General features: G+C 44.2%; 2 protein-coding genes across 3 annotated transcripts; both read left to right on the forward strand.

Annotated features, from left to right (window-relative positions):
• Nucleotides 1-171: 171 nt before the first annotated feature.
• On the forward strand, nt 172-6,860 carry tfcp2 (transcription factor CP2). 2 transcript variants are annotated; one of them, XM_028409598.1, is made up of 16 exons: nt 172-511; nt 827-1,012; nt 1,985-2,136; nt 2,361-2,437; nt 2,544-2,649; nt 2,826-2,932; nt 3,136-3,288; nt 3,382-3,492; nt 3,942-4,030; nt 4,146-4,194; nt 4,375-4,468; nt 4,733-4,823; nt 4,919-5,025; nt 5,999-6,141; nt 6,235-6,286; nt 6,370-6,860. In XM_028409598.1, the coding sequence occupies exons 2-16, from the start codon at nt 891-893 to the stop codon at nt 6,405-6,407; spliced, it is 1,491 nt and encodes a 496-aa protein (XP_028265399.1). In that variant the 5' UTR covers nt 172-511; nt 827-890; the 3' UTR covers nt 6,408-6,860. The 2 variants fall into 2 exon arrangements, with proteins under 2 accessions (XP_028265399.1, XP_028265400.1); XM_028409599.1 differs by having other exon boundaries at nt 830-1,012.
• A 515-nt stretch (nt 6,861-7,375) lies between these two features.
• On the forward strand, nt 7,376-14,759 carry csrnp2 (cysteine-serine-rich nuclear protein 2). Its single transcript, XM_028409597.1, has 5 exons — nt 7,376-8,490; nt 9,416-9,588; nt 9,686-9,948; nt 10,971-11,267; nt 12,161-14,759. The coding sequence occupies exons 2-5, from the start codon at nt 9,429-9,431 to the stop codon at nt 13,070-13,072; spliced, it is 1,632 nt and encodes a 543-aa protein (XP_028265398.1). The 5' UTR covers nt 7,376-8,490; nt 9,416-9,428; the 3' UTR covers nt 13,073-14,759.
• Nucleotides 14,760-23,702: the final 8,943 nt, after the last annotated feature.

The following is a 23,702-nucleotide window of genomic DNA, read 5'->3' on the forward strand; positions in this document are numbered from 1 at the left end:
CTGCTTGTTGTGTGTTGTTATATTTAAATATGCACTCTGAAATTAACCCTAAACCCCACCATAAAACAAAAAAATATTGTGCAAGTTAAATAAATATTTTTTTACAACAATAAACCCACCAGTAGGTGGCGGTAGTGAGGCCAAGTGTTCTTCTCTATTACTGTTGAACAACGAAGAAGAAGAAGACGAACCGGAAATTACGGCAGCTCGTTTTTCTAGACGAAGCTAGATAAACAAACAAAGCAAAATATATTACATATTTAAAGATTTTTTTAATTATTTTGCTGTGTCTTTACGCGTAGATATGTCTACCAGGTATAAATTAGTTCGGTGAAGACCCAACAGCGAAGGCAAAGAAGGGTTAGCGTCCTACCTGCTAATATAACTGTCAGGCTACGTGGCTAACATCGTTAGCTCGACATGTTTATTTTAGTGCTTGGGCGAAGGAGCGCGACATGATGGCATGAAAGTATTCCAGTGTTAGCGAAACAGCTACACTTTTCATCTGAAGGTAAGCCTGGCATCTCCTGTGGGATTACTTAACAACAATTGATCATAAACTGTGAACATTACAATACTACAAGTTCTGTGGCTCTGATCAGCTGATCGGTGCACGGTTGTTAAACGAGTGTTGCTCAGACGATTACACCATCAACCCCAGAGTCAGTGTTCAGTTGTATTACTGACAGTCACACAGATTGCTTTCATAATCTCGCCTAGATTATGTGGCAAGACTCTTACACTAGCCACAAAATGCTTCCTCATCTCCACTGTTTTACCACTGCTGATAATAAATGTGTTTTCTCACTTTCTTCTTTTTTTATAGCAGCTTGTGAAAATAACAGGTTTTTAACCGGAACTGCACTCCGTGAAATCTCCACATCGTCACCATGGCGTGGGCTCTGAAACTGCCTCTGACGGATGAAGTCATCGAGTCCGGACTGGTCCAGGACTTTGATGCCAGTCTCTCCGGGATTGGCCAGGAGCTTGGTGCTGGGGCGTACAGTATGAGGTACAGTATGAGCTCACCCCTCTGTCCTTAATGTGCTGCTGTTTTCAATACTGCTACACACAGATCATTAGAAACAAAACCTCATCTGGAGTGTGAGGTTTTTGTTATTACTTGATCAGTTTAGTTTAGGGGATTTAGTTGCAGGCCTTAGTGACTCTGTAAAGTGATGCCTTCTTCAGTTGTCACTTTAGTGAAACAGTGTGTGTGTTTTCACTGGCCCTGACCTTCATTAGTGTCATTTTATGAGTGTGGATCTTTGTTTCACAAATACTCATAGCCATAGTCAACAGTAGAGTGTTTTTAATGTATTTAGGATCATATCAAGCAGTCTAATTGAAGGTATATAGAAGTTTTAATAAATGTTTTATCCGATTAAGCTTTTTTTCTCATCAGTAGGAATTCTGAGGGAGAGAAATCCCGTTGGATTAGTACTCAGGAGTGAAGTCCTGTACTAAAGATAGTCGAAGGGCAAAATAATCACCACATGTAGATAAAGTGAAAAGTCATGCAGCGCCTGGTGACAATCCATATTTATCTATTCTGCACACAGTGTTGTGGTGTGGCTTACTTGAAAGTAGAAGCGAAATATTATTTATGATGCTGCTTTTTATGTGAAAATCCATTTGGGTTTTGCTGACTTAAGTACTTGGCTTGCTCTCTTTGTGTCCTTTTCTGGCTCGTTAAATGCTCCAAAAAGTGCTTGCTTCTTGCAGAAATTCTTGTGTTGAGAGGAGCACAAACATACTGACTGGATACATTGGTATTTAGTAGTGTTGCATCTATTATAGTTAATGGACTGCAAAGGAGAACACCATGGCATACTGTGCAGCCAAGTGTTAGGTAATGGTAGGCGGCGTTAGATCGAGTAAACATTATTTTTATGATGAGTGTGAAACAGTTTTGGTTCTAAGAAATGAATATGAACGTAGATTTTGTTCAGATTAGACTGTTTTTCTTTCTCTTGTTCTCCAGTGATGTACTCGCCCTCCCCATCTTCAAACAGGAGGAGTCCAACCTGCCTCCAGACAGCGAAAACAAGATCCTTCCCTTTCAGTATGTTCTCTGTGCAGCTACCTCGCCAGCCGTTAAACTGCATGATGAAACACTCACCTACCTCAACCAAGGTCAGCATCAAAAACGCAGCTTATACTTCGCCTACATTTATTGAGATACAAGGGGACAAAGTCAAACACCACTGACAGCAAAACCCTGCAGTATTTCGCCCTGTTTAACACAGTTGTGATAAATAATAAATATTATCTAGAATGGCTTCTAATTGTGCCATGACTAGCACCTGTGAGAGCCAAGCTCTGACTTAATCATTACATGGACCTCTGTGTCATTGCAGGGCAGTCGTATGAAATTAGAATGCTTGACAATCGGAAGATTGGGGAACTTCCTGAAATCACTGGTAAAATGGTAAAGGTAGGTATTTCATGCACACTTGCACCGGTCAGGGTCAGTCAGAGTATGAATAGTATTTACATCTCTCCTTTTACTCCATGTGGAAATGAATTTCTCTGACTTTCAGAGCATTATACGTGTGGTGTTTCATGACCGACGACTTCAGTACACGGAGCACCAGCAGCTGGAAGGCTGGCGCTGGAACAGGCCCGGGGATCGCATCCTCGACCTGGGTGAGTGCTGAACTGAGACTGGTTCTAATGGCTGTGTTGGATTTTAAAGGATGCTGCTGTGTATATTAGCAGAGAATCAGTTCAAGGAACTGACTTGTTTATTTTAATTGTACATACATATTTCATGATGTCATTGTAGAGAAGATAACAGCCTATTTTGCATTGATCCATTGCAGATATCCCCATGTCAGTCGGCATTATCGACCCCAGAGCTAACCCCACTCAGCTTAACACTGTGGAGTTCCTTTGGGACCCATCAAAAAGAACCTCAGTTTTTATCCAGGTAGCATGACAACCACCGGCTTTGTTTTGCATAGCTAATGTTGTTCTTTTGGGGCATTGAGGAGCTAAGCTCGCTACTCTCATCTCTTTGGAAAAATCATAATAAGTACTCTGAATTCGTGCTAATATGGCAGTTTCGCCATGAGCTCATGTCATAATTAGGGTGTTGATTGTAGAGTTTTCTTTGTGTTTTTTTCTTCTTAGGTTCACTGCATCAGCACAGAATTCACCATGCGCAAGCACGGGGGAGAAAAGGGAGTACCCTTCCGCATCCAGATCGACACGTTTAAGGAGAACGAGAGTGGAGAGTACACAGAACACCTCCACTCTGCCTCCTGCCAGGTCAAAGTCTTCAAGGTTAGAGGAGTGACAGAAAAAAAAATACAATTGAAATAAATCCTTGATGTGCTGCAATGCAAACCTTAATGTCCTCTGCATGGCCTATTCAAGCCAAAAGGTGCAGACAGGAAGCAGAAGACGGACAGGGAGAAGATGGAGAAGAGGGCGCCGCAGGAAAAGGAAAAGTACCAGCCCTCCTATGAAACCACCATCCTTACAGAGGTTGGAGTCTTACAAAGCATTGCTTAAAGAAAGGCCTTATCATCAAACACTGACCGATCTAGAGCAGTGAAGAAATGCTTAGAAATGTTTGTGTTTGTGTCCATTATAGCTCAAAACAGGTTTCCCTTGATTAACCAACTCATTTTTTCTAATTGGCACAATTTCCCAGAAGCCTTTTTGATGTCTTCAGACTGCCAAACCCCAAAGTCCTCCGGTTCCACAGTCTCACCTTGTCTCGATTTGTCAGAGTCAGAGTATTGTTGAAATGATTCGTCTGTTCATGTTCACGGCAAATTCTGAAAAATGTTTCATGTATGAAAACGTGAAGTAACAGTCTGAGACACAAACAGTACATTCAGTTTAAAAGGATTGTGAAGCTTCTTGTGGCTGCTGAAGTTTATTTCTAACATTATTTAGCTGACACAGTAACAGAAGTGTTGTTTTTCCAGTGCTCTCCCTGGCCCGAGGTCACGTATGTCAACAACTCACCATCTCCCGGCTTCAACAGCACGCACAACAGCTTCCCAGTGGCTGAAGGGTAGAAGAGTTTCACCGTTTCTTCCAATACTCTGTGATCAATACTGCTCGAGTTTACACTAAACAGAAGAAAACATGATATTTATCAGTAATGTTCATTGTTCATCCCTCTGTAGAAACGGATCACCCACCCACCAGCCTGAGCCTGTCGTTCCGGCAGCAGATGTAAGTTGACTTTCTTTAATAAGTGGAGTCACAGGTGTGCTGTGAATAAACAGAATCCCAAGCGGATGACGAGGTGGTGTTCATACAGATACCAGTGATCACTCTTGAAGCTGATGGTCTGATAGGTGGCCCACTGCAGCGTTTGAACTCCTGTTCTGTCTGGTGTGTTTTCTCCCTCAGAATTTGTTACCCACAGCAACCCCACAGGATGCACAGCAGTGGCTTCATAGAAACCGCTTCTCCCCCTTCTGTCGACTCTTCACCAACTTCTCAGGTAAATGGCCTCTGAAGACAGAATTGTTCCAAATTCAACACCCGTCTGTTTCACAGCAGCATCATCACACTGTGACTGTCAGAGAGGAGCCACTCCGGGTGATGCTCTTCCCTCAAACACACCGCGGTGGAGAAGACATCAGGTTTTTTATTGGGGACTAAAGTCATCACCATGCATGACACAAAGGATGGAGGCTCCCTTGAGCTACTGTAAGCAGGCGTTTTGTTCTGTAAAGGCTGAAAAGCTCCTCTTTCTGTGTCCCAGGGGCAGACCTGTTGAAGCTGACCAGGGAGGATGTTATTCAGATCTGTGGACCGGCTGATGGTATAAGACTCTTCAATGCACTGAAGGGACGGTAGGTCTCTTTGATTCCATCTTTGATTGCATGCTTTCCCAGCAGTTTTGAAAATGATGCACATACAGTTTCTTCTTTTCCCTCTGTGGGTGCAGGGTGGTACGTCCGAGGCTGACCATCTATGTTTGCCAGGAGTCTCAGCAGGCACGGGAACAGCAACCCAAACACGAAAACGGGGAACCTGCTGCCAACACGTTCTTCGGTCAGTACACGCATACCATGAATCATTGGGAGCTGTGAGACGGAGGCTTTTCTAAGCATGATGCACAGTTGGACATCATTTTTGTACTCCTCAGCAATTTGCAACAAAACAGTATTTGCTAGGGACCCATGTGTGCCTTCCAGAAATCTAGCTCGACCCTGTAGAGGGCATGTGAATGATTGTTCGACACTAAGCTCGCCCGTCCCTTTCTTTTCACAGAAATCTGTTAGTTCCAGGCTTCACGGTCCAGTTCCTGTGCGGTGGAATCTGATATGATTACAATATGTTTTGACTGAAGGGGCTGTTATTTTGGCTGCTCCTTATGTGCTTAAGGTTGAGGACATGGCTCCACAGTTCTGGTCTCAGACGTAGATAGCTGGGGTAGGCTCCAGCCGCCTGTGACCCTGCACTGCAGGCTGAAGTGGGATCAAAAGATGGATGGACGGATGTCTTCAGTGATAGTTCAGTAAACTATTCTTTATTAGTGATAATTCCCAAATGAACCCCCAGGTTTGTCCAGTTGGATCACCCCACACACATGTGAAGGAGGGTTTAGTTAGTTCATCAGTCGGTAACCTCTCATTATCTTCTCCTGTGGCCTGCTCATAAAGTGTCAAGTGGTACAAAAGCAGCCTGACCTCTCACATCCAGCACGTGCACGTTTAGACCGTCTGTGACAAAAGGGGAGCAGAGAAGTCTCTCTGTCTCTAGGACATTCCTCCTCAGCTATTCCCAGACCCTCCCTATAATAAGTCCTGGGTCTCCTCCAGGCCTCTGTATATATTGGCTTGGCTGATAGACTTGGAATGGAGGTCCTCCTTAATGCAGAGCAACTGGAAGCTGTAAACCAACATGTAATGGTTACTCGAATGGTTGTACCGTTGATTCAAGGCATTACATGTCTTTCCCTTTTTTCCCATCATGCAAAAATGACCTGTAGCGTTTTATGTTTTGTCCAATCCTTCTCCTGCAGTATATCACGCCATTTACCTGGACGAACTCACGGCTACTGAGCTGACAGAGAAGATCGCTCAGCTCTTCAACATTTCACCCAGACAGATCAACCAGATCTTCAAGCAGGGTCCCACTGGCATCCACGTGCTGGTTAGTGATGAGGTAAGACACGGTAACAGGTGATGCGATATAGCTAGCGCACAACCTTTGTTTGTGTCCCCTCATCCATTAATCGTGGATTCTTTTTCTTACCAGATGATTCAGAATTTCCAAGATGAAGTATGTTTTGTTTTGGACACAATGAAAGGTATGTGAATGAAATGAAAGTCATCACATCTTAAGTCAAGTGTTTTTAACATCCCTGCTGTCTTCTTCTTCTTCTTCTTCCAGACGACACAAATGATGGCTACCACATCATCTTAAAGTGAATTCTGGTCCAGCTCAGCCTTGCTTTCCTCTGTAGACCCAGTCCAGTCAGCCCCTCTCGAGTGTGCTCCTTGCTGTTCCTGGATCACACGGAGAGGCCTCAAGAAATCTCTTTAGGCAGCAAGGAGGAACATGTGACTGAAGCACCCGGTCCTCTCCTCACTGTATCTGACTGTTACCTTCAGAGAGGGTCACTCCCACAGTGACACTGCCTCCTCCTCGCTCTGCCTTTGTCTCCTTTAAACGGTTGCATCTCTCTCTCTCTCTGTCGCTTATGTCTCCAGACAGATGTTAGTGGCTCTACAGCTGCCGTCGTTTGTCTGTTCGCCGAGCATCTGGTGTGCCAAAGCTCTGTGCTTCAGAATCAGTTGTTGTCTCTTTTTTAAAAACCAAAAACAAAGGGAAAAAAAAAAAGAGAGAGAGAGAGACGGCCACGCTGACAGTACGACTCAGACGATTGCAATTCAGCATGATTTGTCCTTGTCATGCTAGGTTGCCTTATGGAATCTAAGCCAGTCTACACCATGATCACACAATCGCATCAAAATCAACAACCAGGACGTTAAGGGAAACTGTTGGACTCTAGCTGTCTTTCGAAGCTCAAAAACTGTCCGTTACCTTTCCCCTGCTCTGTTAGGCCCCGTATAGTTTGTGTAGACAGCGTACTGGCACATGTGATTGTTACTGATGCATCTTTTAAATGTGATAAAACACTTGTCTGTGTTTGTGACACCAGCAAACGGTCTTCATGTGCGTCCTGTCTCCACCAGCATTTCGTTGTTTGTGGCCATTTTTTAAAGTAGATCCTTATTTTAAAATCATTACAGCAGCAGTATTTTTTTTAAATCATCTTTTTTTAACGTACTTACATCTCTTTGTCATCTTTTTGTGTGTTTTTTTTTTTGGATGTTACCACTTCCAACTGCTAATACAGTACATATACTGGGCACAGCAGAGCTGCATGTGAAGAAATATGGTTAGAATATGTTCAGTCCTGTGTACCGCTTACATGAAATTGATAGCTTGACATTTTAGATATTCATCTTTGCCCCCATCTCATCAACATTATTAAAAAAAACACCTTACCCATGACCTGCCTGCCATCTGTCTGTTTTTAAAAAATAAAAAAAATGTTTTTAACAATAATCTATAAATATGTATGAGTAAATGGTGACATTTATATTGATGCTGTTTAGTACTTCTGTCCAAAAAAGAACAAAGACAGACAGATATGGATATTTGTTGCCATGGAAACTGCAGCCATAGGCTAACACAATAACGATATATATTAAATATTGTGAATAAGATGAGGCTTAAAAGAGATCTGTGCAAGAACCTGAAGAACAAAGAAGCCAGGGCACTTCATTTCCCAGCATGCCTCGCTGCAGTGCATACCTGTGATGTCACAATAAGTATATATACGGCTACAGGGAAGAATTTCTTCCTCCATTGTTACGCTGTAACAAACGGGGCCGGGCTGAAGCGGCTGGAAGCGGCTTCTGGGGTTTTATTTTTTACTGACACCAAACGAAACAAGCCGATCTGCGTTTGGTTTGTTTTTAGTTTTTCAAGAAGACGAGCGAAGTAAAAAAAAAAAGCTCAGCCGAGCGAACCCGCCCCGGACACAGAGAGAGAGAGAGAGGGATAAACCAGCACAGATGTCAGCGGATTTCTCCATTACAAGCTTTTTAAAGCAGAACGATACGAAGACATTCTGCTGTGTACATGATTCATTCTGTATCCCTGTGTCTCTGTCTTTATGTCCTTTAAATAGACAGGCATGCAACATTTAAATAAAACCCCGCCGCTCTGAATAAGCAGCTCATGTTTTCTTCGTGGTCTTTGCAGAACAATGGAGTCTATAAGTAGCCTATTATCGCCAGATAATTAATGTTGCACATTGACAATCACCCAGCCTCCATCCGGATCACTTTGGGTCAGCCAGCCTTGCTCCACGGTTGCAGGGAAATCAGGAAAAAGCAGCAGCTCACAGGGCGTTAGAAAGGTTGATGTGCAGGTCGAACTGGAAGGGGAATTCTCGACCTACAGAGCTGGTTGGAAAAAGGGTCCCTGTCTCTGCCTCAGGTAAGAGGGTTTAGTGTTTCATTAAACCATTGTGTGTGTGTGTGTGTGTGTGGAAAAAATGGAGAGCTGGTTTACTGTGTGTAGAGAGAGAGAGAGAGGGAGAGAGAGGGTGATGGAGCGTTTTGCTTGACAGACTGATAACCTTTCCTCCCCCAGTACAGTCTGGTCAGTCTGCACCCTGTCAAACAAATGCATGTATATAAATGTGAAGCTATAAGCACAGCCCAGCCCTCCGGGTGGTGAGCAGCCTCACATCTTCCATCCATTGACTCCGTGCTTCTAATCAGTCCTCTAATAAGAAAAGTCCTAACAATGTCTGCAGTGTCTGCTTCATTATCCTCCTCCTGCAGAGCTGCTCCAGGATGACATCATTTATCCACGGTTGAAGTGAGATTCTACAGACTTATAGAAATGTTGCACATCAGTCCTATTTAAGGCTTTCCTTCCAGAACGCTGAGCTGTCCCATTTAGGAATGAGGATGTTGCAGTCAGTATGTCACATGTTAACCCAAGGCCCAGTTAGGAGCTGGTTAGCCTGAGCTCTTTAATGGGATGTAATCATCAGCGTTATGTGTGTAAACGTCCCTGGGTGAAGGTGTAACCTATAGCTTCATACCTCTCGTTGGACCTCTCCATCCTACCGATGTGATTAATCAGCTCCAGTCACTCCTGTTTACTGCAATCAAAATAAAAGAGAGTGTGAAGCCATACAAGTCATTTGCTTCAAGGCTGTTCGCACAAACCTCGCTTGCCTAGTTGCTATGGTTACGTTTCTGGACTCGATCATTTCAAGGAGGCAGAGAGATGAAATGATGGAGCTGGAGGATGCAGATCCTGTCACACAGGAGCAGTTCTGTCTGTAACAAACATTGCATGTCATTCGATGCTCTTTGGGGGTTTGACGTTCGCCGCTCTGTGCCCTCAGACACCAAGTTTCCATGGAGGCAGGTTCGTCCCTCAGCCTCAAACGAAGATATGAAGAGGTGGACAACAGCTCACCAGTCTCTACACCTAAAGACTCAGACGATGACATCTCCAGCAGTGACAGCGCAGACAGCTGTGACAGCCTCAACCCCCCTTCTAGCACCACACTCACCCGTAAGAGGCAGCACATTTACCACCATTTCCTCCACACGGTACCCGCCCAAAAAAATGAAAATCTGCTTTTTTAATTCTCCTTTTTTTTGTGTTTCAGCCACATCCATCCTCAGGCACCACAAGCCGTCACCGGGAGGGAAACGGGTGCGCTTCGATGTGGTGACGGTGTATTACTTCCCCCGGCGGCAGGGCTTCACCAGCGTGCCCAGCCAAGGGGGCAGCTCCCTGGGCATGGCCCGTCACCACTCCTCCATCAGACACTACACGCTGGGCGAGTTCGCACGAGAGCAGGAGAGCAGCCACCGGCACACTCTGAGGCAGCACCTGCGGCAGGAGAAACTCAACGCCCGCAAGATGAAGGTAAACCGAGACGTCTGATCTGCCGTTGTGATCGAATTATACCGTCTCTGCATGCAGCTTACAAAAGGAGGTGACTGATCAATAGAGCTTATGTCCTGTGTGTTGATATAATCACCAGAAGCATTTTCACATTGTACATTGTGTGTGGAAGTGTCTAGACAGAACATGGCCTCACTTAAACACTTCTAAAGACACTAACTTTGCTTCCTCTTCATCTGCAGGTTTAATAAAACCTGTAAATACATGCAATTCAATGGTAATGTCATCCAGGACAATGAGAAAGCCTAGTTATCACCAAGCACAGCTTAACCAGCAGGTCAGGTCCTGGTCTGTGGCTGCTGATGAAGCTGACAGTGGGTCATAGCTGCACTCTAACACTGTTGCCGCTTGAATTTCAGGCTTCTAGAAGTCATCTGATGTTCGAACACATGTTCTCAGGTTAGACGTGATTCTAGTCAAGTCTTGCAGAGAGCAGTGACTCAAGCTTTGAAGTCTCTCTTTCTGTACTGTGCTCCCTCATGAAGAACAACTCTCAGATAATTCCGTTGGCGTCCTGATTCCGTCCTTTAAGGTTTGATATAATCCCAGTCATTCTGACCTCTGACCAAAAACAGTTGAGCCGGGGCCTCTCTCCACATTTCTCACACTGACTGAGGACGGAGTTCCTCCTTTAAAGAACTATTTGAGGCCAAAGAGGTAAAAAAACCTCTCCAGCCAGATGTATACACATGTGTGCAGACTTCTTCCTCCTCCATTAATCATGTTGGACCAGACTTATTCAGTGACCCGTCAGAGGGGCGTGACCCCGTGGCTGGGAACACAGATTACTGAGACACATGGAGCAGCACCGGGCGGTTCAAACACTGATGCATTACTCTGAGTGGTCTGTTACATTTCTAGTAATGTTTTGATGGTATAAAAACATGAAGGCAGCTGACACCAAATGTTTTTGAAGGGACTCCATTTTAGAATCTCTTGAGCCTAAAATAGAGAATCGGCCGCTCTTTGTCTGTCGTCCACAGCTGACCAGGAACGGCACAGTGGAGTGCGCTCAGGCAGACCTGCTGACTCTGGAGGACGTGTCGGACGAGGACCTTGACGTGGATGGCGTGGAGGTGGATGACTGCTTCTTCCTTCAGCCGCTGCCCACCAAGCGCCGCCGAGCACTCCTGCGAGCCTCCGGCATCGCCCGCATAGACGCTCGTGAGAAAGCCGAGCTCAGAGCCATCCGTCTCTCCCGGGAGGAGTGCGGCTGTGACTGCCGTCTGTACTGTGACCCTCGCCACTGTGGCTGCAGCCAGGCTGGTATTAAGTGCCAGGTAAGAGCGCTGTGCTCAGGCTTACAATATATTTACTTTGATATATGTTTAAATGTCACAGTGGAGAACCCTCATATGTAATAATACATTTATGATAATGGCCTTCCATTTTGCTGTTTCAGGGTGCTGGCATTGAGCATGCTGCTTCTCTGTCAGACTGACCCTTTAATATAACAGAGCTGTTGTTAAAATCAGCAATAACCCCGGCCGTGTTCCCACCACCGAAGGAACCATCGTTGTTTTGGATTTAAGGCAGAAGATCTGAATGAGATGATCATAATCTCAATGTTTGTGAATATTGATGCATGGATGAATGCTTTTCGTGCCTCACAGTTTTACACACAGCATATGTCCTATAGAGGGAGCATTTTAAAGGACCCTTTGAGAATGTGGAGAGCATCCATTTTTTACTTGAATTCATTTTGTCCCCTCTGGTTAATTTGATCAATGAGTCTTTATTATATAAACCTCTTTGCAGTGATTCATCCTACAGAGTGAAACTGAGCTGTCATTGGTCCCCACATTCACTTTTATTTGTATCTCACTTGAGATCACAAGACAGGAAAACAAAATCAATATCTTAATGCTTTTCCCGCTGTCGCTGTGCTGAGTGGGAATATAAGGGTTCTTCTATTGTGCATTAGTTAAAGGATACGAGCTAATATGTATAACGGTCTGTCAGGCACAGTCATTTATTCTGCATGAGCTGCTTTGTTTAACTGCCACCACCCATTTATAGATGGTGTAGCAGACCCTTACCTCTGGACGCCCTCTCTGTGCTTAGTTGATGTGACGATGGTCTTCCACCCTGGCAGGTGTCAGTGGAGCTTGTTTAGACACCTGTTTATAGGCAGTAAAAGTAAAAATGAAACGATCTCTGCTTCGTTCTCCAGGTCGATCGAATGTCCTTCCCATGTGGCTGCTCTCGGGACGGCTGTGGCAACGTAGCCGGCCGCATCGAGTTCAACCCTCTGCGTGTCAGAACTCACTACCTGCACACCATCATGAAGCTGGACTTGGAGAAGAGGAGGATGCTGGTGCACGGAACAGGGGACCAGTATGCAGAATCTGATGTGCTGTCCTCCCCCTCCTCTACTTGCCCCACTTCCCCGGACCTATCCTCCGTTGCAGGCCTGGACTCTGAGCTGGAGGAAAGCGAGGTGCAGTCGGTCGTGGAGGTTCAGGATCTCCTGGCAGAGCAGGATATACTGGAGCGAGAAAATGAGACAGCTGTGTTGCACCTGCAGAGTGCAGAGGAGCAGGAGAGGAGGGAGAGGGAGGAGGCTGGATGTGAAGCAGTGCAGCAGGAGCTGAGCACCGGAGGTCTGACAGAGCAGCCTCTCTGCATCCTGCCCAGTGCCTTGGGAGGGGAGCAGGCAGAGGTGCCGGGTGTGGAGCAGGTCCTCCTGCAGGGGCCCTTCCCCTCGGGGGCCACTGTGTTGTGCATCACTGACAACCAGGAGGAGAGCCCCTCTGCTATCCTCAAAGACTCCACGTCACTGCTCTACTATCAGCTCAGTCCCATAGAGCCTGGAGCCTTTGAGGCGCTGCCCAGAGCAGAGGAGGCTAAGCAGGAGGAGCGCCCGACGAGGGAACAGGATGCAGGAGGAGAGGAGATTGAGGAGAAACGAGGAGGAGGAGGAGGAGAGGATGAGAAGCATGAAGATAAGTCTGTGACCAATGTGATTCCATGCTCAGAGGCAGGAGTGGAGGGACGACCTGCGAGTCCTCAGCAGAACATCTCAGAGGAGCAAGCAGAACCCTGCGTGGAGAAGGAACTAGCCCCACTGCCTCCGGAAGTTTAGTATTAGCTTCTCTGCAGATATTTTGCACAATAGCTTCATCGAAGATGAGTAAACTACACATTTTACATCTATCACTGCTTTTATGAAGAATGACTACTGGTGGCGGTCTCATGTAGTGGCTCCCATTGAATTAAATAGAGAATCGGTATTACAACATGAAGGAGGAGAGATGCTGAAAGCACACACAGGTCGCTCCCGAGAAGTGATGTATGCATTTCACAGGAAACATTGTAGGTGATTCTGTTCGGGGGTGATGAACGCGGCCTTAATGGAAAAAAATCAAACATAAAAACACTTGTATGTAGGAGTCAATAAGGAGTACAGTGCTACAGCTCATTTCCAATGCAGCAAACTGAAAAAACACACAGTGTGCGAATGCTGACATGAGCCTTTTGTTTGGTGCTGTATAAAGCTGTCAACACTACACAAATTTGTTTTGCTCCGTTTTTCTTTACAGCAAAGCTGTGCTGTAGTCAAGCCAAAATGAAGGCCCTGATAGTATTCTGATTAAATAGACCTATTATTCCTGGAAATACTTGTTTTTGTGTACTGTATGTGCATTTACAGTGTGTAAGACAGTAGCTGAGGTGGCTGCACATTGTGAATGGAGAGGCAGCAGCGGCTCCGCTGCAGTGAGGGCAGACCAACACAGAGCAGCAGGCCTTAGTCGCTCACCTTGGACTGCTCCAACGAATGCAGTCGATTTTGTCAAAAAAAAAAGAGTAAAAAAAAAGCTAGTTTACCTGTAGTGCGATGCCTATGATATTATTTCTGTGTCTTCTGTGGAGTAGATGCTGTTGGTTTTAAGTCCTTGCAGTCTTGTTTGATTTTGGAATGAAAGGAACTCTTTCACACTGCGACACTGTATTGCCATGTAGTCAGTCGTGTCCTGTTATGATGATGGAATGCCACCGTAAATCTTCCTTGTCCTTTTTTATAAAATACATAAGGAAGAGAGTCAAATTTCCAATAAAGTAACTAGCATTGAGAGAGTCTGAGAGAACACTGCAGCCCGTGCTGTTGGAAGTAGTTATAAAAACAATGTGATGGTAGTAATTTATGGATCAGATTGACAACAACCTGAATTTGTATATTTTATGTTCAATCTGTGTGTGTGTATGTGAGAGAGGAAGGTGCACCTGTGTGTGCATGCACATGTGTATATGTACTGTATTAGAGGTTTTCAGGGGAGGATGGCGGGGTGGATTTTGTCCCAGAGAGGTGCAGATGTTACAGATTTAAAGGTTTCTTGCTCCATGCCATGATGAGACATGATTGTTGCGGAGATGTTTCTGATGTAAGAAGCGTTGGAGAGCCTCTTGTAGGACGGCAATAGCTACTGCACTGCAAACCATTGACGTGCTGATTCCGGAATGAGGTGTTTTCCTGAGTCTGTAAATGCAATCGTATAATAACAACATGTCCTGGTCTTTAAATGTCTTTTTTATAAATCTGCCTAAGTGTGCCGACACTTCTTACACAAAGTCAGTCCTTTGTTCTGCTGCCTAAAGTTACAGCTGTTGCTTTACGTTGTGTTGTAGCAGCTCGCCCAACACGGGACGTGCTGCTGTGTATGAGTTGTCTGATGTATTTCTTTGCCTTTTTTTATTGTCTTAATATAATCCTGTTTAAGAGTTGCACCAAAGCAGTGGTTTCGAACCTAATTAAATGATGCTTTCATCCATCAGATCCTGTAGTTATTGTGCGGCTGCAGATTTATTGTGGCTCTTTGTGTGTTTGCGTGACTTGCCTTGACATAGTACCATCTTTGAAGTGATGATGATTACAAGCTGCCTATTGTTGAGCTTTTTGTACATGGCTTCCTACTAATAGGTTTGGGACCACTGCACCAAATTAACTCCAGTACACTATATGTGATTGTGTGTGTGTGTGTGTGTGAGAGAGAAAGGGGTGTGTGATTGTTGAGAGGACAGATAAGTTTAGACTTCATCTAAAAGCTGTGAGAAAATACTCTCATGCTAACTGTTGCCTAAAGTGGACAAAAAAGGTTTTTTATACAAAATAAAAACAATAAAATACTCATAGCTAAAGAAGTGTTTGTCTGTGGCTTTGTTCTTCATAGTATTATTATTTATTGTTTGTTACATGTCAAGTTACAGTTTGTGCCGAAGATTTGATAAGATACAGCACAGAAGTCCCTAACAAATAGTAAATAACACTAAATATAGATGTAGTTTAGCTTGAGTGCACCCATACTTTGACTAAGTACCAGGTGGAGTAGAGCTCAAAAACAGAATGACTGGAGCTGGTGACACTGGCTGTCTGCGCCGCAGTATCTTCTCTGACCACTAGATGGCAGCACAAACTCATTACAGTGCACTGTGTCACATGGCCTTCATTCAGCTCCCTGCAGAGAAATCTGAGCCTCTGCATGTTAACCGTGCCCCTCAAGGGCAGACCCACTCACAGATTATCACACTAAATGATGTTTAGTGCATTTTATTCATCTTTGTCTCTTATTAAAAGTAGGATGAACCTCGTTTTTTAACTCATCTATGGCAGAAAGAAAATGCCTGCACAAGCATACACGTTGTGTGTACACTGTGCTAAGTCATGGGAGCCACAGTATTTGCTCTTCACCTGCAGGAAGTTTCAAGCTGGCTGAAATACCACTACTATGGTATTATTAGTGTAACCCCACACGGCTCAGAGGCCTTTGCTGATATTTACTTCCCTATACTGAGCTGTGCAAACCAGACAGCTCTGATACACCAGTCCCATCAGTGATTGTGTATGTGAGTCTCTCAAAGATTAATATTATTACAGAAGGTGATCACACGTTCCTATACATTAACCCTCTCGAACCTCACAACCTGTACTTGAAGGACCAACCCTATGCAATGTTTTTTTCCCCACACACAAACTTGTTGGATAAATAACAGATCAAATTAAATATTAATTTATTTTTTAAATAACTGATGCTGTAGCTGAAATGTTTTAAAAAGTCAAACAAACGATCGAACAAATACATACTCTTTGACCTATGACCCCCATGAGTTGTGTTTGCGCAGAAGCAGTGTGTTTAATAGTACATCATAACGCCACGCTATATTTTTTTAACGCTTATTTGTCGTACAGACGGTGACGTAATGTCAGCTTTGTGATTGACACGACTCAAAAAGTCGCTGTGATTCCAGAACCTTCTTCATCAGAAAGGGTGAGTCCCGCTGTTCGTAGTGATTAATGACGCCATTAATGACGGTTGATGCTAACATCAATGCTACACGCTTGTTGACATTAATCATTTACAAGTTTGCTAACTGTTAATATGTAAACTGTTTTTTTGATTGAGTCTATTTTATAATGTATATATCTTTTTCTTAACTTATCCCTTGCTGTCTGTATGCCTGTATAACTAATAAAGGTTCTTAATCTTAACTGAACTCCTCAGTACAAACTGTGGAAGGCTACAGGCCTGTTAAACAAGAGTGCTAATGCTAATGCTATACGGTCTGTATGAATATTAAGCCCAGCTAGCAAAACAATGTTAAAGAATCCTAGTGTAGAGTTAGCATGCTAACCAGCTAGCTGTAGACTGTGTCCTTATGTAAATAATCTCCCAGTCCAGCAAGAGAGGAAGAAGGTACTAATAGGTTAACCGTGTGTGTGTAGTATGTGAATCATGCTAATTAGCTGGACGAGCTAGGTTTGTCCACCAGCTTCTTCCCTTCCATGTTGTCTGATGCAGCCGGGGTGCAGCCTGAGGGGCAGTCAGTGCTCAGCTTTACATTTTGCTTCCTGGGCAATAAACTGGACTTTTTGTGCAGTGGGAGTTAACGGGACTGCTCTTTGTTTTCCAGGGACACTGCACTTATCTTTGCTTGACAGAAGTGCAGCTTTGGGCGTAAAGCTCACTGTGGCTGGTGTGGTTACTTACTTCTTCTTCTCATCTCTGCTGATCTAGCAGATCAACTCCTGAGTTCATCTTTCCACCATTTGAAATAAAAAAGCTAGTCATGCAAAAATATTACCTAATTATCCTTTGTACACAAGTGTGTGACACAGCAGGTCACAAAGAAAGTGTTTTCAGTACAACTGTAACATTACAAATGGAACAAACCCTCTGTACCTGACAGAACTCCCCTCCTCGTCTGTGCCAGTCTTTGTTTGTGTTTCAGTTTGTGAACAGGCCCACCACAAACATGCAGAAACAAATTCCCTCTAGAACCTTTGAAACAATTGTGGCAGTGGTCCACAGCTCTGAAAGCTATGCATCGACCTTTCCTGCTTTCCATTGTTTTGCTTCTCCAAAGGCCGGAAGAAGCCAGCTAACCCTGATAGCTCAGGGGCTGCTGATGGAGCCCGTCACGAGCCTGTGGAAAGGTTTTAAGAAGACGTTAAAAAAACATCATAATCAGTGGAGAATAGCTCCCACAGTCATCTCAGAGCGCGTTGACAGATGTGCAAAATCACCAGCTTTATCTGGGCTTTCATTTTACTGCTGTGACTGGACAGAGGCATGGAGAGCGCACTGGGCGTTAGGAGTGACGTATGTGAGATGGAAAGTTGCCACACCACCTCACCCCAGTCTCCCAGTCTGAAAGTGCTGGTCCAGCGCCTGGAAAGAATGCTCCCCCCCTTCTCTCTCTGTGACGCCAGTGCTATGGCATCATTAGGCCCTCACCGAAACCAATCCTGTTTAAATGGCACTATTCATAAAACTGGCTCATGGTGTTTTCACTGTAGTCTGCCATGCTCTTCACATGCTGGCTGACCTGAGGAGGGAAATCCAGACCCTCCAGCGCAAAGTTCACCTCGTGTGCTCTGGAGAAAAGATCCAAATAACCTTCTGAGGGCAGGAAGAAGGAAACAATGAAGGCAGTGTGTAGAGATCAACTCAAACTTTTTGTTTCGGCCCATCACTGAAAAAGCTCGTCCACACGTTTTGGGCAGTCTAAGTCAGAGAGAACGGAACAGATCAACTGGCAGCAGATTGATGAAGTCAGACATAGAGGAGCTGTGGAGCTGTGGTGGAGGAGGCTGGCTGAAGCAGTTTAAACAGGGCACCCTGAAGAACTTTTTCCAATGAGATGCATAGAAGAGAATCAGCTGAGGGATCAGCTGATGTGAGCTGGCTTGCAGCTGATGTACTAGGAGTATTTTGGGTTCAGCATGACTTGTGTGGCCTTCATGAACTAACCCTGTCCCACTGGCACCGATCTTTTTGTCAAATGTTCAACTATTGCTGCTGTTGTAGAGGTATGGAAAAAGAAAACAAACACAACACAGCACATTTAATTGACATTATTATGTATTTACATGTATGGGCTATATGTTTCAATGTCTAAATTTGTACTGCAGTTCCACACTATTGCACTAGCAGCTAATCTTTCGTTCTAATACATTTGAATAAATTTAATACTGCTAGTTTGAACATGCAAGAACACACTGAGACCATAAACCCTATAAGATTTTTGTACGACAGTTAACTCCACTTTCAGGGCAAGCAAAGAAGTTGGATTGAAACACGCATGGCAGCAGAGCCGCTTGACTCCCAACAGAACCAGAGAACAGCTGTGGACACACAGCTGTGTGAAATTTGGTGTGTCTTCACTGCCTGCTGGTCCCGCAGGACATGTCCGTCATAGCTACATCCAAGTTCCCTAACAACAAACTTTAAAACACCATACATTATAGAAGTTACTGTAGTTTAAGCCCCATGCAACGTTTCCTCGTGGTTTTTCTCAAACGTTACATGCTCTTCCTTCCCCTCAGTCCTGTAATAAAAACCATCCCATTAGCTAAGCCACTGGCTGTGTGCCCAGCTTTCCTCGAGGTGGAAGTTTGAATATCTATATGCTTACATAGTCTCTTAACAACAAGCAGCGGGTAACCTCATCTGAATGTTTTCTATCATGAAGTGACCTCATTTTAGAGGTATCTGGAGAAAGATTAATCTGCATCTGAGCCTTGCAGCTGTAAGGATGCTTTTCATTTATGTAAACAAAAAGGCTATTGGGTTGTTTTTTGAATGTGCTGCTAAACGTTCGTCTATACATGTTCTGGCTTTTTATCATGATAACTTATCTATAAGATCTCAAACAGCAGCCGAGTAGTGACTGTAATGGGACAGATGCTGGCAAGGGCGGATGAACGATGATGTCCGTCTCTTGGTGTGATAATGTCATGCATGATGATGATGTAGGTCATGTTCTCACTGATCAAACCACATTTTAACCACGCTCTGAGGATGGGGATGTCTGTCAGTCGATCACAGAAGGAGCTCATCTGTTTAGTTATTTAATGAATTGTGTTAAACATCACAAGGCTGAAGGCCCAGGAGGCCCAGTACTGATCCATCCCTGCCTGAGGCGTCCGTCTCACTAGGCAGCAGTTCACCAGCAAGCTGTCAATGTCTAAACTTCTTTGAACTGAAATACACCTAAAACACCTGATAATGCATACTTGCATGGAAACCTGTTTCCAAGATGGACCTTTCCTCTAGAACTGTATTTAAATGTTAACTGTTTGCGCTTGTTCTTTCCACAAGCAGTTGTAACTAATGGGTTCTAGAGTGCAGCAGCGTAGTTGTCATGTTTTGTCTAAAAGCCCCTTCCGGCTGGGGTTATACTTTCTCACACATGTGCACACTGACAGCTGTGGGCATCAACCAAACTATGCAAACTTTTAGAAGTATTCCCTTTATGCGTTGTATTGGTGCAATATCAGATCCATAAGTTTGATTCATCTGTAACAACAACCTCATATTTGTGCATTGTAAAATGCCAACGCTCTCCACCACTGCTGCTGTGTGGGATGTTTCAGCCATTGTGAGAACACAAGTCTGTGCTCTTAAAAAAATCTGGGAAAGGATGTAGAGTCACGTCCTGTCCATGGCCATGTCCTACTCCCTAATGGACAATTATAAGTGAATCATGTAAAAGTCCCTACTTGTGGCAAAATGTCTAACCCCAATTACAGCAGTCACGCCACTTGACCTTAATTAAAACCATACTCTTTGAGTCTCTTAGCAGTGGTAGTCATGTCTCTGTAGGGGGCCTGGCTGTGCTGATGGCAGCTCAGTTTTCAGTAGCAGCGATGGTTTAATTGAATGACTTCATTTCCTGAAACATAGAGGTTCGCCGCTCTACCTGTAAAAACAATGCTCTGCCCTGCTGCTCTCTGTGGGAAACACTTTCCATACTGTGTGTGCTGTATACAGAGGCAGGCAGTGTGTGCTTAGTGCATGGTTTTTTCAAGGGTGGAGGCTCGATTTCTATTTTTGGAATCATCTGAAGGTTTAGTTTACTCCGGAGACGTGTTAGATTAAAGTTAGTTTGATAAGAACTCTAGTATTTGGTCTAATTGCTGCATTTCTTGTGAGTTTTGTGGAAGATGTATTGCCAGAGAGTTAAAATGCTCAGAAACTTAAAAGGTTTATAAATCCTATCTACCACTTTTTTCAATTCTAAATACAAGGAGGTTTTACCTGCTGTCTCACTGGTGCCCATGTGTGCTGGGAATCGGGCTTGCTCTCGGGTTACTGCTGGGAAAACGAGCGTAGCATGAGTCCAACAGGTGATGGGGTTGATGGAGTGGCTTGTCATAACACTGCAGTTCTTTATCACCGGGGACGACTGCTAAAAATTAATTACACATCAGGGATGACTTGAAGATTATTTATAGCCTGTCCATAGGGGTTTTAAGTGGAAAGGGGATCCCCTCGAGAGGAGGGAAGTATCAGAGAGCAGCTCGCCCGGACACTGAATGACATCTCTTCCAGTTGTGGACTAAGCACAGAGTAATGTGAGGTCATTCAGAGTTTGGGTCTTTAAAAGACCGGCTCTGCATCTGTGCAAATGTTAGCAATCAGTAACAGATAGTAGACCAGTGCAACCTTCACAGGAGGTTAAGCTAGCTAATGCTCTGGAATGCTGAGATGGTTTCTGTTTGCGCTGTCCTGCTTTTTTTCTGGATCATTTTCAAAGTTTATATTTCATAAAAAAACAGAGAGGAGAGTGTGAGCAACATTTAATTCATACATTTTATTCAGGATGTATATTTAGAATACATCTGTGCTGGGATGTAGAGTCACCTGAGCTGGAGATTATGCAGCACCAGACATAGAAGGTCAAATGTCAGTTTGATCTCCTTCTTCCTTTTTTTTAATGGCCAGACACCCCCAGCTGCTCCCACACAAGCTGTAATGGTTCAGCACTTCTGTGAGATGCGACAGCTTTCCCATCGGGCCCCCCCAGAGGGAATCGCAAAGAAGTCTGATTACCAGGGGTCTTCCTCTGTCTGGGTTTTTAGGAGTTAACTGAGACTGATGAGGCGTTTCTGAAAAACATCAGAGGATGCTGCTGTGATCTTGGTGCAGATCTGCTTGACTCCCATGTCAGACAGCATCCTGGAGGCTGATAAAATATGTCAATAGAAACCCAAAACGTGCTTCCTGAGGTTAAACTCCAGGGAAGAGAGAGAGCAACTACATGGTTAATGAACACGTCCTGATCTGCCTCACTTCTCCCTCTGTTTCCCACAGGCCAACAGTTCACCCTTCAGCTTGAGCGCTGATAGTAATTGTTGTGAACTCAAAGGCATAAAATAGATGCAATCAGTGCACTTCTTCCTGCCTTAATGACACATTAAAGTGTGGTGGGCACAGACTTTCTCAGGAGTGTTTAGGCTACTGTGTGCTTTCTGAGAAGACACCATGGCTTACATCCCAGGGAGGGGTGGGTAAATCCCATATTTCTTATCCTTAGCCAAAGGATTTTTTCCAATGTTTCCACTATATAAGTGTTTTCCCTGGTTTAGGCTCAGTGCCCTTTAAAGGGTCAGTCCACCCAAATAAGAGAAACAATAAACCCTCCTCGCTTAGCTTTACTGCTAAACTAAAACCATTTATAAGCAGATTAAATTGACAGATTTAAAGCAGAGAGTCTGACTCTTGCTTCTTTGTGAGTTTAGCTCAAGTTTATGGCAAGCTAAAACTGGCATAGCAACAGGTGATAGATGGTGCCTTATCACGGTCCGGCCTTTTTTTACTGTCTATGCATGCGTGGATGTGGCGGAATTTGTTTTAGGGTGCAGAGGGTGTTTTTTAGTGTACTACTTTTTTCTCTGCTTGGATGTTCATGTATTTGTGCAGTAATGGATCTCTTCAAACATGCCCTCAACTTTTCTGTTTTTCTAGCATGTGTGCTGCTGCTGATTAGACACTAAGGGAGGTGAAAGAGCTTTTTGTATTTATGATAAAATTACTCTTTAAATGAGCCTTCAGCTAAATCATATGCTCACACATATGTCGCCCACGCGTGTCTGGGTCTCGGTGCTCTGTATTGGGTGACACCAGATTAGAGGGTTCTGTGGTTTCTCACTGACATCAGCCTCTGACCCTGCAGGGCTTTTTTGTTGCGTTCAGACCCCTTCATTAAGCTCCTGCAAAGTGTGGCCACTCACCCATGGAGAGGAGGTCATCTCTCGGCCTTTTACTAATCACTGCCGTCAGACCCCCTTACCAACACCTGGCAGGTGAATCAACGCAGTCTTTGTTGAATCACCTGAAGCTCTGTGTTCTACTCTTTTTCATTTTGATGATTATGGAGTAAAAGCCAGTGAGTCAGTACCTGTGTTGGGTTTGAACTTACAGCTGCTTCTTGTTCACTTCCTTTGTTTATTTCCTGTCCCTGTCATCATAAAAGTCATTTTCGGCCGAGCCTATCCCAGCTCTCTACACCCTGGAGAGGCCCTCTGTCCATTGCAAAAGCAAACTCAGCAGTCCGATATCTCTGTGTTTGTTTAACCTAAAACGTGTACCTGGCAAATTGATGTATGATGGAAGATTTAGGCAAGGCTTGAATTAATAAGATAAGAAAAAACTGCAAAAGGAGGAGGAGTTGGTGAAAGAAGAATAATGAGTGGAAAACTCTTGAGTGGTTAACACTTGGCTTTAAATTGCTCTGTTAGAGTAGGGTGTGTCCAGATTAGAGAAGAAGGGAATTTAAAGCCCCATGCTGTGCTAATGGGGTACCCGGTGCCTTTACACAGCATGCATGCTTTTTTCACGTGGGCGAGGTTGCGGGAAAATTGTGCCACAGAGTGAAGTCAAGGCTCTGAAAGACAGAAATCCAGCACAAGGAAACTCTGAGCTGGATTTGAGGGCAGTTATTCATCTGGATGGTCGAGTCCTTAAACTGCACCAGTGCTTAATTACACTGGAAGGTATTGCATTTAGCTGGTTAGCTTAGCACAATGGCACACTTGGGATGCAACAGCTACTGATTCTCTCAGCAGGAAACAAAATCCGCCTACTAGCACTTCTCAATAATTAACACAGGTTATCTTGTTTGGTTAATCTGTACAAAAGTCTTAGTGTGAGCGCTTTAGACCTGCTGGTAGACAAAGCCAGACTAGCTAGTAAAGGTATCCCAATTGTTGAACTATTTAAAAGAATGTCTGCTTTTGGACTGCCTTAATCCTTTGCTTCTTCAGCTACTGCACATAAAATGAGGCCGGTTTAAAGCTGGCCTCATCCTTTATTCTGTAGATAAGCTTAATTGTGTCTTTCATCTCAGTGTTTACTTAAGTGAATTAAATCTAGATCACTATAATCCTTGCAATGAAAAATAAAGTTCCTTTCAGCACTGCACTTTCTCCAGATGTC

This window comes from Parambassis ranga, chromosome 7 (genome assembly GCF_900634625.1).
Source record: "Parambassis ranga chromosome 7, fParRan2.1, whole genome shotgun sequence".
Lineage (NCBI taxonomy): Eukaryota > Metazoa > Chordata > Actinopteri > Ambassidae > Parambassis > Parambassis ranga.

Excerpts from the sequence above, each read along its gene's own strand:
- tfcp2 (XM_028409598.1), top strand. The coding sequence starts at position 891 with ATGGCGTGGGCTCTGAAACTGCCTCTGACGGATGAAGTCATCGAGTCC. Across the intron at positions 3,289-3,381 it reads GCCAGGTCAAAGTCTTCAAG|CCAAAAGGTGCAGACAGGAA; the intron begins GTTAGAGGAGTG and ends GGCCTATTCAAG. Across the intron at positions 6,287-6,369 it reads TGTTTTGGACACAATGAAAG|ACGACACAAATGATGGCTAC; the intron begins GTATGTGAATGA and ends TTCTTCTTCCAG.
- csrnp2 (XM_028409597.1), top strand. The coding sequence starts at position 9,429 with ATGGAGGCAGGTTCGTCCCTCAGCCTCAAACGAAGATATGAAGAGGTG. Across the intron at positions 9,589-9,685 it reads TTCTAGCACCACACTCACCC|CCACATCCATCCTCAGGCAC; the intron begins GTAAGAGGCAGC and ends TTTGTGTTTCAG. Across the intron at positions 11,268-12,160 it reads AGGCTGGTATTAAGTGCCAG|GTCGATCGAATGTCCTTCCC; the intron begins GTAAGAGCGCTG and ends TTCGTTCTCCAG.